Source organism: Saimiri boliviensis, chromosome 8 (assembly GCF_048565385.1).
Source record: "Saimiri boliviensis isolate mSaiBol1 chromosome 8, mSaiBol1.pri, whole genome shotgun sequence".
NCBI lineage: Eukaryota > Metazoa > Chordata > Mammalia > Primates > Cebidae > Saimiri > Saimiri boliviensis.
This window is the reverse complement of record NC_133456.1, coordinates 29723108-29737207: the sequence shown is the minus strand read 5'-3', so window position 1 is coordinate 29737207 and position 14100 is coordinate 29723108. Positions and strand designations below refer to the sequence as shown.

Below are 14100 nucleotides of genomic sequence, written 5' to 3'. Positions count from 1 at the left end.
TTTAGTTCATACAAGGAAATATCTTCTAGTATAGTTTCTGCTTCATTAATTCTATGTTTGTCTCTTAGGGACATCTATTAATTTTATAATGCTGTCTTTTTTTCAGACTTCTGTTTCAGAATATTCTCTTTCATCGGTTTAATCCTTGGCTAGCATAGGAATAAAATAATAAAAGCAGTGGTTTCTGTTTGCCCTCCTTGGTTATGCAGTCCGCACAGGAGAACATTTCCCTGCCCCCCACCCCTACCTCAGCTCAGTGAAACTTCTACACCTTGGTTGTGGAAATTGGAAGGGGTGGATAACTACTCACTCCCAATCCACATCCGTAATAAATTACTTTTTATCATCTTACCAAAAATCTGTAGAATGTCCCTTTATTCTATTTTGAAGATGTAGAGGTTTGTTTTCTCTTTGTAATTATTTTATTTTGTAGGTTTTTGAGGGAATTTCAAGAGGGGAGAGTTTTTTAGTCAGGCTCATCTTAATGTTATGTCTGGAGCTCAAGCCACTGAATTATATATTTTGTAATACATTTAGACCTACATCACTGAATTGAAACTGCAAGGAAAGAGTTAAATTTATTCCTCAAGTGTGGTCAAAATCTGTAGAGAAAAGAGGAACAGCTTCTATTAAAGAAAGTTAGCTGGGTAGGTATACAGTCATTGCCGAGGAAGGCTTGCACAGAGCGACAGTTTTGCCTCTCTGCTGCTATAAGGGACTAGCACAGATACACGGACAAGTGGGGCCATTTCCAGATATTAGGTCACACCAGAAGCAGCCAAGATGGATCCCCTGTGGTGAGTGATAATGCTTATTCTTTGCAGAGAAGTTATGAGTTGTGACCACAGTGAAAGGCTGAGGTTGAAGATGGTGCTTTGATGTGTGTCCTCCACTTAGTTCTAAACGGAGAAACTTTTTTTTTGTACAATAGATCTTTGCCACATGAAAGTGAGAATTATTTGCAATGCCCAAAGCAGTTTATTGGTGGTGGTTATCTGTATATTTTTAGGTGCCTACTTTTTGTTTTGTAAATTTGTTATTCAAATACTGAATATTAGAGTCATTGATTTTAAGTGAAGAATCAGGAATTTAAAAAATATCTGCGTAAGAATGACAAATGACAGGGAATGAGTTTTTTGTCTACCAGGGTCAGTTTGGTCTGAGGGTGGAGGAATAAGATAGAGAAGGTAGAGGGAGAGAGACCCAGAAAAAGAAAGAGAAAAAAGAAGTATAAGGAGAAAATGCAAAACTCAGTTAATGTGTCATGGTCAGGCCATGGGAGATTCTGAGCAGGGTGGGGTAGTGAAAGGAGGTAGAGTACTTCAATTAGCTACTGTGTATTGAAACATGCATGCTGTGCTGTGTACTTTACTTATGTTATTTCACTGAATTTTATTCTTCACAATGACTTTTGGAAAGATATCATCATTCTGTTTGACAGATGAGGTAACTGTGGCTTACAGAGGCTAAATAACTTGCCCAAGGTCACACTGTTAATAAGGCGTAGAGCTAAAATCTTTCCTGTCTGCTTTGCTAAGCACCAGAAAGTTTCTCCTTGCTGTGGAGACTTCCTGGAAGGAGTCATATCCGCCCTTCTCTTGGATGGTGGCAGCTGGCGCCAGTCACTATGTATTTATAATTACTCTTCTTTGAAAACTGAAGTAACTTTCATCTACTCAGTGCTTACTGGTTTGAGAAACAGCCTTGTTGCTTTCATTTTGGAAAACTAAAATTTAATTTTCAAGTAACAATTCCTTTTGCTCCAATGGAATTTTTAAATCTTATACTTGTATGAAGAAAAAAAGAATTTTGGAATTAATAACTTCCGTGGAGCCATAGAGGGGATACTACTTAATTATGCTAGCACTGCCTGTAGAGGTCTAAAGAACCACAGGCTGTTGTCTTTATTGTTCTTGTTAAGATTCTTCCTGTTCACGGTGCCTGAAGATTGGTCATGAACCAATAATAGCCATTAAACAATGTTTACTCTCATAAATGAATTAAATGCAAATTTAAACAACAGTGAAGTATCGTTGTTTTTCTCTATCAGAAAAGTAAATATTAAAATTTAAAAAACAAACAAGGGCCAGGCACAGTGGCTCAGGCCTTTAATCCCAGCACTTTGGGAGGCCAAGGTGGGAAAATCACAAGGTCAGGAGTTTGAGACCATCCTGGCCTACATGGTGAAACCCCATCTCTACTAAAAACACAAAAAAAATTAGCTGGGCATGGTGGCACGTGCCTGTAGTCCTAGCTACTCAGGAGGTTGAGGCCAGAGAATCACTTGAACCCAGGAGGCAGAGGTTGCAGTGAGCCGAGATCTGCCACTGCACCCCTTCCCCCAGAGACAGAGTGAGATTCCATCTCAAAAAAAAAAAAAAAAAAAAAAAAAAAGGAAGCAAGCAAGAATCCTCCTTCTTGCTAAGAAGGGAGGATTGTTTATACCCTAGTCGCCCACTAATGGGATATCATCTTTCTGGGCAATAATCTAGCAATACATATCAAAAGCCCTTAAAGTATATATGACCTTTAACCAAGTCATTCACCTTTTAGGAATTTATTCTAAGACATAATAATGCATGTTCGTAAAGTTTTAGTGAAGGATATTTTTCTTGCTATTGTTTCTAATATGGAAAATCTTAGAAACAACCTATGTTTAAAAACAAGCGATAGACTAATTATGGGACATCCATAATGGAATGCCATGTAATTATTTAAAATTCCATTGTAGAACAATTCATAATGTATTTAGTTAAAGAAGAAAAATGCAGAATGAATAGTGCTGCTACTTTTATACAATGTTACATGTATACAAACAATGTCAATTGGAAATATAGGTAGTTTGCATTTTCTACTGTGTGCTTTTGAAGTTGAATCCCATCTGCAGGCAGAAAAATAAAGCTAAATATTTAAGAGAAAGAAAAACACAACAGCTGGTTTTTTTCAGAGAAGCAACCATCTAGTGGTGTGTGATCATACGCAAGTTGCAACATCTATAGTTGGGCTTTAGCCCTTTGCATTTATCTTTTTCATCTCTTGACTCTTCTTCAAAATACACCCCCTCTACCCATAACTTATTAGATCTTGAAAGGCATGTTTTGATAGAATTTTATATTTAGAGCAGGCTGGAGCACTCTTCCTTTATTTTACAGACATGATTGCATGGCTCTCTAGGGTGAGTTGCATATTGAAAGGGAGGAGAGTGCAGTGGCTAAGTGGCCACACATTGAAACCAGGCTGCTGGGTTTTGAATTCCAGTTCCCCAACTTCCAAGCTATGTGATTTTGGACCAAGTTGCTTAACCACTGTAATTCCCAGTTTCTTGTCTGTAAAATGGGAGCATGGTAATATGTTGTAAAGTAGTGGTGAGATTTTAATGTGCTTAGAACTTTGTCCTGCTAAGTACTCAGGAATTGTTAGTAGTTTTTATTACTATTGCTGTTTGGATTAAGAAATAGAGGAAAAGTGATTTGTCCAGGATACAACCACTTAATAGCATTACTAGGAGCAGAATGGAGGAAGGTTTTTTTCCATCAGAAATGTTCAGTATCCTCTGAGCCTGGCAGCACAACCCCAGGTTGTCCTTCTGGGGTGGAGGAGCTGATCTGAAACAAGCAGTACCCAAGGACAAGTCCAGCCTTTAGGGAGTGACTGATCACAGTGGGAAGCCAAGTGGTAGAAAGGCAGGTGAGGCTAAGGAAATCGAGAGTCAAGTTAGAAGCAGGAATGAAGCCTGGAGCAAAGAGCTAGTGCAAGAGAGAACAGATGACTCAGAAACCGTGGGGCTTTTGTAGGCCACCAGCTATGGGCTTCATGGTAGGTCAATGTGGTTTAAAGTCTCAAGGCCTGGGTGATTAAATAGATAAATGGGGTCTAGGTGCACGGGGGAACTGCAAGTATAGCTTTGAGAAGACGTCTAATGGATAGTAATAATAGATGATGAAGCTAGGTGGGGCCACTGCAAGGAGCCCAGAACCAAGGCATCCAGCTATAATCGTCCTAAAGGAACAGCCTAAGTTTGAAGAATCAAAACAAGTAGAGACATAACAGAGAATTACGTAAAAAAGTCATCTGGCAGGCTGGGCACGGTGGCTCACGCCTGTAATCCCAGCACTCTGGGAGGCTGGGGTAGGCAGAATACGAGGTCAGGAGTTCGAGAGCAGCCTGACCAACATAGTGAAGCCCTGTCCCTACTAAAAATACAAAAATTAGCTGGGCATGGTGGCATGTGCCCTAGGAGGCTGAGGCAGGAGAATCACTTGAACCCAGGAGGCAGAGGTTGTAGTGAGCTGCAATCGCGCCACTGCACTCCAGCCTGGGCAACAGAGCAAGACTCTTGTCTCAAAAAAAAAAAAAAAAAATCATCTGGCAGAAGAATGATAACTGATTTGGAGTGATAAGGAGAGCATTTTAAAAACTACTGGAATAAGCCAAGGAGAAATGATGAGGGCATGAGACCAGGGCAGTTATGGTGGGATCAGAGAGGAAACGATACATTTAAGAGATATTTAAGCACCTCAATGGATAGAATTTGGTTTTTGAGAGATGTAGACACTGGGAGGGAAGGAGAGGTCTAAGTGCATAGTGTAATCCTTCACAAAATGGAAGGTACAGGAAGTGGAGTGGGTTTGGGCCGGGCAGAGAGAGAGGACAGCTGGTGAATTCCTTCTCTGTTATGTTGAGTTTGAGGGGCCTGTGGAGCAGCTGGATGGAGATAACCAAGTAGAAGAGTAGATATTTAGGTGCAAGTTCAAAAAACAGGTGTGACCTGGAATGCACATGAAGAGTCTTCTGAATAAGTACAGTTGATAGTTGAAATTCTCATTGTGGGTGAATTCAGTAGCAGAGAGGATGGAGGATTGAGAGGAAACCAAGGACAGAACCAGGAAATCCTTGACATTTAAGGAGGGAGATGAGGAAGAAGAATCTACAACAGATACTGAGGAGGAGCTATAGATACTGGAGCAGCCCAGGAGAAAAGTGATATCATATAAATCAAGTGGTCTTGTAGTCCCAGCTACTCAGGAGGCTGAGGCACAAGAATCACTTGAAACTAGGAGGTGGAGGTTGCAGTGAGCTGAGATCATGCCACTGCACTCCAGCACGGTGACAGAGCGAGACTCCATCTCAAAAAAAAAAAAAAAAAAAAAAAAAAAAAAGAAAGAAAAAAAAAGAAAGTAAAAGGAAAAAATCAAGTGGGGAGATGGATGCAAGAAAGAGGAGACTGCATTCATGGAAAGAGCGTATTTATCAAGCTTCCATGCTGAGCACATGAGATGTGACATGAAAGGTGACTCTAGTCACTAAGTGTTAAGCTTTCAATTGTGGCTCCCTCAAAATTCATATGTTGAGGTCCTAACTCCCAGGACCTCAAGATTTGACCACATTTGGAGAGAGGGTCTTTACAGAAATAATAAAATTAAAATGAGGTCATTAAGGTGGGTCCTAATCCAAGACAATTGTTTTGCTTATTGTAAGGAGAGGAAACAAGCAGAGGGGAAGCCGTGTGAAGACACAGGGAGAAGACAGCCATCTACATACAAGCCAGGGAGAAAGGCTCGCAACAGACCCTTTCCTCACAACCCTCAGAAAGAACCAACCCTGTGGATACCCTAAGTTTGGACTTCTGGCTTCCAGAAAAAAAATAAATTTCTATTGCTTAAGCCACCCCAGTTTGTGGTACTTTGTTACCACAGCCCCTGCAAACTAATACACTTGGTTGAGAGTGCATACAGCCAGAAAAAGAAGCTGTGAATAAGTACATCAGAGAGGAGGGAAAGACACCAAAACAGGGTTAGGTCACTTACATTAAGAGCAGAAACATTTCACAAAGCAGAGCGTAGTCACAGCATCAAATTCTGCAGAAAGGTGAAGTAGGAGAATGACTGAAAATGTCAGTCCAGAGGCCTTCAGCGACCTTTGCAGAACTCTCCCAGTTGAGTGGAAGCAGTAGACTTTGGAAAGCTAGGGACATGGAGGCAGCACAGATGGTCTCCTGCAGGAAATCTGGTGATACAATGAGACCTCCTCACTGTCCATGGAAATGGACCTCCTGCTGTCCAGCCAAGCCCCCAGACCCAGAGTTCTTCCTTCCTCTGTTTTAAAGGTTAAACAGAGCCAGGGTCAATGGCTCATGTATATAATTCCAGCAACTCAGGAGGCTGAGGTGGGAGGATGGCTTGAGGTGAGGAGTTTAGCTCAAGACTAGTCTGGGCAACATAGCAACACTCCCATCCTGAAAAAAAAAATTAATTTAAATAAAAAAAAAAAAAAAGGCTAACCAAAAATAAAATTCAATACTTTGTTTTTCCCACCCAAAACTTGTTTGAGAAGGATTTCTGGAAGAAAATAATTTTAGCAGTCATTTAACATGTTGGATTTTAGGTACAGATAGAGATTTTATTCTGTATTGTCAGTTCAGAGGCAAGCTGAGATTTGAGGCTTCACAGAGTTGCCTCTGGTGAATCTGGTGGCGTAAAGAAGACAAACCCAATAAGAATTTCAGGGATCACTTCTAATTTACATCAATAAGAAGAACAGGAAAAAAACCCATTGGAGACTGGAATAGAGAAGTATGAAAACATTTTCTTAGAAAGCTTTGAGTCAAAATTAGTCTTTCTGTAGTAGCAGGAATATGATAAACCAAACAATCCTAATGTCACAGCTCTATACTATTAGGGGTCAAATTAATCAGATTTAACTGCACTAAAAGATCAAGTAAAAATAAAAGGAATGAACATTTAGTTAAGTAAACCAATTAGTCAATACAGGCCAGAAACTGTAAAACTGGGTAAACCTAAAATAAGGTTTTATTTTAACCCAAAAGGCCAACCTAGATTACCACCCCAATCTTACAACTACTTTCAACCAACTAAACAATAAATATTTATCAAGAGCCTGATAGTTTAAGGTACTGTGAGGAATACAAATGAAATCGCTGATACTTTTTTTAGTCTATTTAGAAATAGAAACCCACAATTATAAAATGGCAAAAGCAATTAATGCAGTTAATAAATCAGTAATTGTTTTAAAAAGAAATAAACATGACAAAAAGTTCATTCTCACTAAATATTAAAGAGAGAATTATATGTCAATTCAAACACCAATGAGACATTTTTCTGTATCAGATTAGACAGTAAAACAAACAATCCAATTAGAAAAATGGGGAAAAGATAAAGAAAGACATTTCTCCCAGAAAAATATACAGATGGTGAACAACCACCTAAGACAGTCAACATCATTCGCCTTTATGAAAACATTAAAACCACTACATATCTATAAAAATGGTTAAAATAATAAAAGATAATTTAACACCAAATGCTGGCAAGATGCAGAGAAACTGGATCATGCATACATTGCTTGTTGGGAATGTACAATGGTACAGCCGCTCTAGAAAACAGTTTGACAGTTTCTTACAAAACCAGACATGCATTTAGTATATGACCCAGCAACTGTATTCTTGGGTTTTGATCCCGGAGAAATAAAAATGTATGCTCCTGAAAAAATCAGTACGTTAATATTTATACCAGCTTTAAGCATAATAGTAAAAATCTGGGGGAAAAAGAAGTTCTGCAGTGGGTGAATAGTAACACAAGCTGTTTGTGCAAGATGTTACCGCTGAAGGAAGCTGGGTGAAGGGTGCTCATGACTTCCCTATACATCTTTTCAACTTCTTTTGAATCTGTAATTATTTAAAAATAAAAAGTTTAAAAGGTAATTTAAAAAACCAAAAATGTTAATCTTTACTAAATATTTTCAAAATGCCAATTCAAAAAAAGATATTTTCTTGTTTCAAATTAACAATTTATGTGGATTTTGGGAGGGTTGGGAGTCATAATGCTAGTAACTATGGAATAAGAAGTACTTCCTTGTACTGCTGATTGTGGGACTAAATGGATAGAACATTTCTGGAAAGCAATCTATCAGCATATATCAAGAGTCTTAAAAATGACTGTACAAGCAGACACCCATTCTGGGCACTGTCAATTTCTCTGTTTTCAGTAAATTTTTTTTTCAGTTTCTTCATCATCTTTGTTCCAGGCACTGTGCTAAACATTAAAAATAGACCAAAGATGAGTAAACATAATTTCTGTCCTCAAGAATTTTAGTTTTGTGGTAAATATATCAAAGGTGATTTTTTATAAGAGGTTTTTCTAAGTGTATAAAGTTTCACAGGAGCTTGGAAGTAGCTGTTTCCTCTGTGTCTGTAGGCAGTAACGTCGCAGATAAATGCCAGGGTTTTGAGTCAGTTTGGTTGGCGTCAAATCATAAGTAGTTAATAAATCATCTTCTACTTATTAGTGGTATTACTCTGGGAAACATATTAGCTCCCTGAACTTCAGTGTCTTCTGTAAGATGAGGCTACTAGCACTTGCCAATGCCACGAGGAATATAAGAATTTATAATGGACAAGAAGTCCTATGGAAATAAAATATTTTAGGACTCACATTCTTTGCTTTAAAATCTGTTATATTTCCTCTATTTTTTATTGTCAGAGTTCTTTAGCTCTGCCTTTTCTGATTGATTACCAGCAAATGGACTCTTACCTATAACCTACAAGTTGCTATAGTAGACCTCCTAACAATAGATAAGAGAAGGGCATGCCAAATGCAGGTGAATCAGATGAAAGTCAAGCAACGAAGCCACCTAAAATAAATTTTATGTAAGGTAGGATGCCAAAAACATTAAAATAAAATTCTATTCTATAATAGTAATCATGTAAGTGCCTCCATGAAGTTGTCTATGAAAACCTGGTTTTTAGCTGTCTGGACTTCAAATATTTTAAGTTTGCTTTTCATTTATAAAGATTTTTTTGCTCATTACAGTGATCATGAACTGTATTCAAATTTACACTTCTAATTCTAGAAGATATATAAACTACCATTTCTTAATGATATAAATGTTTATATATCTTGCTCTAGTAATTTTACCTCTGGGGATATAGCTAATTAAATAATAAGAGATACAGAAACATATTTGTGCACCAAAATGTTTATTACATTATTTAATACAATGAAAAATAAGAATCAAGTTAAATAAGTAGATGAATAGTTAAGTAAGTTTAAAATGAAGGTAATAACGACTCTTTAATGAGAGAAGACAATATAAAGCTACATACAAAATTATTAAAAAAAATGCACACAATATGCGCTTTATTTGGTAAATGGTTCCTAAAAATGAAGTACATAGAAAGAATTTTTTTTTTCTTTAGACAGAGCCTCACTCACTTTGTCACCTAGACTGGAGTGCAAGTGCAGTGGTGTGATCTTAGCTCACTGCAACCTCCACCTCCAGGGTTCAAGTGATTCTCATGCCTCAGTCTCCCCAGTAACTAAGATTATAGGCACATGCCACCACACCCAGCTAATTTTCTTATATTTTTAGTAGAGACACAGTTTTACCATGTTGGCCAGGCTGATCTCAAACTCCTGACCTCAAGTGATATGCCCACCTCAACCTCCTAAAGTGCTGGGCGTATAGGCATGAGCCACTGTGCCTGGCCTAGGGAGAATTTTAGAAAGAAAGCTCCATATCAGGAATTGAGAAGCTGGTGTTTTAACTGAGAATATATTTGCACAGAAAAATAGTGACATAAATATTGGTTTACAAAACAAACCAACAAACCAATGTTCTTTAATCTTGCATCAGGAGCTGCCCAACAATTCCAAAAGGTCAGCTAATGCAAAACCATCTGAGGACAGATGAATCAGCCAAACAAGAAGGAAAGGGGAAGGGAAAGTGTCGCTCACAGGCAGCCTTTGAGGTAGTGCATAAACTGCCTCTCTCCTATCCAGAACAGATAGTTGAGCAGAACATCCAGAACGTCAACAGGGTTGACGAAGCAGGACAATGAAGGGCAGTTACTCCTAAGGTGGAGATGATGCTGGAGCGCAAATATGTCAAAATAGTCATAGTAGTTACCTCCAGATTGGTGGGATTATGGAAATGGGAAATTACGGAAATATGGAAATTTGACTAAAATTGCCAAATCTTCTAGTACAATTACATTGCTCTGCTGAGCACGATGAAATCAAGTTGAAAAGTAATCTAGTAGTGAAGTACAGCCCTTACACCAGGAGTGGCCAACATAGATCCTCAGACGACGGAAGTGAGTGATGAAGGCCTGTGGTTTATGTACAGCTCCATGACGTATGAATGGCTGAAGCTGTGTTTGCCCACAGGCGAGCCCCATTTCAAGGAGTGCTGCTGGTCACCACTCTGTTGTCCTGTGTATAAGGATGTGGTTCAGAACAGCCAAGTCTTCTATTTCAAAAGGAGCCAGAAAGGCAAACTTATCAGTGAAATCCTAATTTTCACATAATGGCTCCATGTATGGAGGGTTGGTTTGGTGTAAACCACCAGTTTTACCTCTGACTTCTGTTAGTGCATCAAGAGGGAGTGAGAAAATTGTAAATGGAATATTTTAGGAATATTATGTTGGGGCCCAGGCTGTAGTGAGTCAGTGCTAGAAAGTAGGGAGCTGGAACTATTTGCTTATTAATTTATTCAATAAAGTTTTATTTAATGTTGGAAAGATGAAGATGAATCAGATATAAATCCTGTTTAGAAGCTTCTGTGGGAAGATATATCACCATAGCTAATATGTCTTGGCATCTGGCAGGAATTATGGCATACTATGTTATATCATATATAATCTCATTTAATCATTTTAACTGCAGAAGGTAAGTAGTAGTATCCCTGATTTTCCACAAGTGAAAACTGAGTCTTGCTTAGTTACATAGCTAACAACAGAACCAGTATTCCAGATGCCAATCTGATTCCAGAGCCAAGCTATGAACAACCATTGTATATATTATGGCAGATCAGGGAAGGAAGACATTACTTCTAGCAACAGAACCATTTGTGGATGAAAAGATTTGAGCTTGGAGAGAGCTGTATTGAGCCAGGTCCAAAACAAGTTCTGGCAACCATATGATAAAAGTAAAAGCCAGGGATTGAAAAGTAAAAGCAGGTGGACTAGAAATGGTCCATAGACAGAGAGTCATCAAAACAACAAAACCAAAAAAACAAAAAAACACAAAAAACAAAAAAAACCCTTAATTATATTTAACTGCCAATATTTCAAAAATCTGGAGAGTTCACATAAGCTTAGATTTCCAGCTATTCCAGAGAATAAGAATACCTAGTAACAGTGGGCCAACAATCCCGCATAGTAACAACTAGTGAATCTGGCAGAGGCTGTCCAACTTCCAATGGGGTACAAGCTCTCCTCTTCCTGCGCAGCCTGCTTGCCTCATTTATATGAGCTGCTTGGATGCTGTAGATGCCTGAGTCTGAGAACTTTGGTCTGGAAAGTGAGGCAGCAACAGGGAAGAAGGTATAACCTATGGATCAAGGAAGGTGAGAACTGGGAGTCCAGAAATGAAGATTATTTGCAAGTCTGGACTCAGCCAGTCCCCTCCTTTGAGGAGGTAAGATTCTAAGGAAAAGGCCATTGGCATTCTGCTCTTCAAGACCTCCGGGTGTTGGAAGAAGTTGAATTGGGAGAGAGGGGGAAAACTGGACTCGGAGCTCAACACAGACATGTAAATTTGAAGGAAATGGAGAGTTTAGACGGCAGGCAGTAGAAAAGTTAATGTGTCCATTCTGGGACCGACCCAAGATTCTGTTTCCAGGTGACCTCTCTGGCTTATTAAGTGTTCATGCCTGCAGGGGAAAAGTTAGTAAAAAAAAAAAGAAAACAAGCCAAAATCCAGCCCCTTAAATGCTTCTAATCTTATTTTCACACAAGCAGGCAGAGTGATCCCTTTACACACTCTTCAGGCATTGACTGAGGGTCCCAGTCAAGAACCATTCAGTTCTGGGGCCCTTAGGAAAAATGTTTCCTTAGGTTAAAGGAACTTTAGACAAGTTATTACCTTTTCTGAGCCTCAGTTTCCTTGTCACTTAGAAGGTTGAATGGCTTCCATGTTCAGAGGGTAAGAATTAAGAGGGTGAATGAAGGAATATCAAGTGCATAGCTCAGAGTAAGAAGAAACAAGTGACCATTGCGATGACCAGGGGCAAGGCCAAGAACTTTACATGGATGCCGTCTTTACCGTTTTTTGTTGCTAAAACAGAATACTATGGACTGGGTAATATACAAAGAAAAGAAGATTGTTTGGCTCATGACTCTGGAGGTTGGAAAGTCCAAGATTGGATGACTGCTTCTGGGGAGGACCTTGTCCAGCATCAAACTTGGTGGGGAAACAGAAGTGGGCATGTGTGAAAAGGGCAAAGCATGAGAGGTGGGCTTGCTTTATAAAAACCTGCTCTCTCACAGGAACTAATCCAATCTGGTGAGAGCCAAGAACTCACTCTCCCAAAATGTTCCAGCAGAGTGACATTAATTCTTCTTAATAACTTAATCACCACTGTAAAAACTCACCTCCTGGGCTGGGTGTGCTGACTCATGCCTGTAATCCCAGCACTTTGGGAGGCCAAAGTGGGAAGATCACTTGAGCCCAGAAGTTCAAAACCAGAGAGGGCAACATGGCAAAACCCTGTCTCTACAAAAAATTTAAAAGTTAGCTTGATGTGGGTGCATGTCTGTGGTCCCAACTACTCAAGAGGCTGAGATGGGAGGATTACTTGAGTCCAGAAAGTTGAGGCTGCAGTGAGCCCCATGATTGCACCACTCTACTCCTGCCTGGGCAACAGAGCAAGACCTTCTCTCAAAAAAAAAAAAAAAAAAAAAAAAAACCAATTTTTCATCATTGCCACAGTGGCTGTCAAATTTCCAACACATGAATTTTCTCAGGAACATGCACAAATCATAGCAGGTGTTGTCCCTGAATCCTTACAGTAAGTACATAGGTTAGGATATTGTTTTCCTCATTGAAAAAAATGAGGAAATTGAGGTTCAGAAAAAATTAGTAACTAAGGTTGCACAATTAGTAAAGAGCAGAGTAGAGAGACTTATTCAAAAACTGCCCACCTGCTCAGCATTCTGGCCAAGAAAGGGACACTGACATCTATATGACATTCTAATGGTGGTAACATCGCATTATCAGCTAGAAATGAAAACAGATTCAATTCTATATCCTGCTAAAAGATTGAGGGTCACACCAGCTGTGTGATTCTAAGCAGGTGGCCAAAATCTTTTGAAAGGCAGTTTCCTCACCTATAAATTTTTAAAAATATATTTATTGTGAAGATTAAATGAAGTAATACATTTAAAATACTTGGAGTGCCTTAGAGTTCTAGCAGAGTGCCTAGCTATAGTAATCAGTTAATAGATATTGACCTTAATAAATAGACATTTACTGAGCCTCCACTCTGGGCCTTTTACTATGCAAAGTACCAGGAGTACAAAGGGAAATGAAACATGTTCCCCAAACTTGTGGAACTCAGAACAGGCCAACTGTATGAGCAGTGGATTTTTAACACAATGAGGAAACTGTGATAATGGAAAAATAGTGTGAACAGGGACTGAATAAGATAAAGATACGGTGAAAAAAAGAGGGAAGGGTTCACGCTCCAACTGTGGAGTAATCTGGGTATGTAAGGAAGAGTAGAGTTTTGCAGTAGAGAAGATAGGGAAGACATTCCAGGCAGAAGAAATCGCTTGCACAAAGGGAAAGGGGGCAAAAAGTTTTCAAAGGGTCTAGGGGTGGGGGACAGTGGGGAAGACAATCAGGGAATAGTGAACGGTTCAAGTGTAACTGTTGTATGAGTTGTGGGGGCAGTTGTACGGGTTGGGTGATAACATCAGAAGAGAAAAATTGATTCACACTTTGAAAGGCCTTGTGTGTCTTGTTAAGAAGCATGACCACTAACTAATGAGGAGTAAGGAGTGGGTCTTTAAAGGAAGGAAGTTTCATAATCAAATTGTTTTCCATGAGTTATAATGAAGGGAACCAGCTACAAGCCTGTTGCAATCAATTATCGAGACAAGAGGTGACAGAGACTCCAAAACTGGCCACTAATGAATTGAAAATGGGTGGTGAGGAAGAAAGAATACAGTGTGACATAAGCACAACATGTAAAATCCAAGGTGTGAAAATGGCCTGGTCCCTTCTTCCTTACCACAGTCATCCCAAGAGACCAAAACAAAAACACAGAAAATCTCTTTTAAAAATAATCTCTTTTGTTTGTATG

General features: G+C 39.1%; 1 protein-coding gene across 1 annotated transcript in view; it reads left to right on the top strand.

Moving 5' to 3' along the window:
- Positions 1-634: 634 nt before the first annotated feature.
- The window catches only part of CD86 (CD86 molecule), a 67337-nt gene continuing 53871 nt past the window's right edge, over positions 635-14100 (top strand). Inside the window, exon 1 of the mRNA XM_003941646.3 lies at positions 635-797. Within this exon, the coding sequence (XP_003941695.1) occupies positions 784-797 (14 nt within the window). The 5' untranslated portion in view covers positions 635-783. The remainder of the gene's footprint in view (positions 798-14100) is intronic.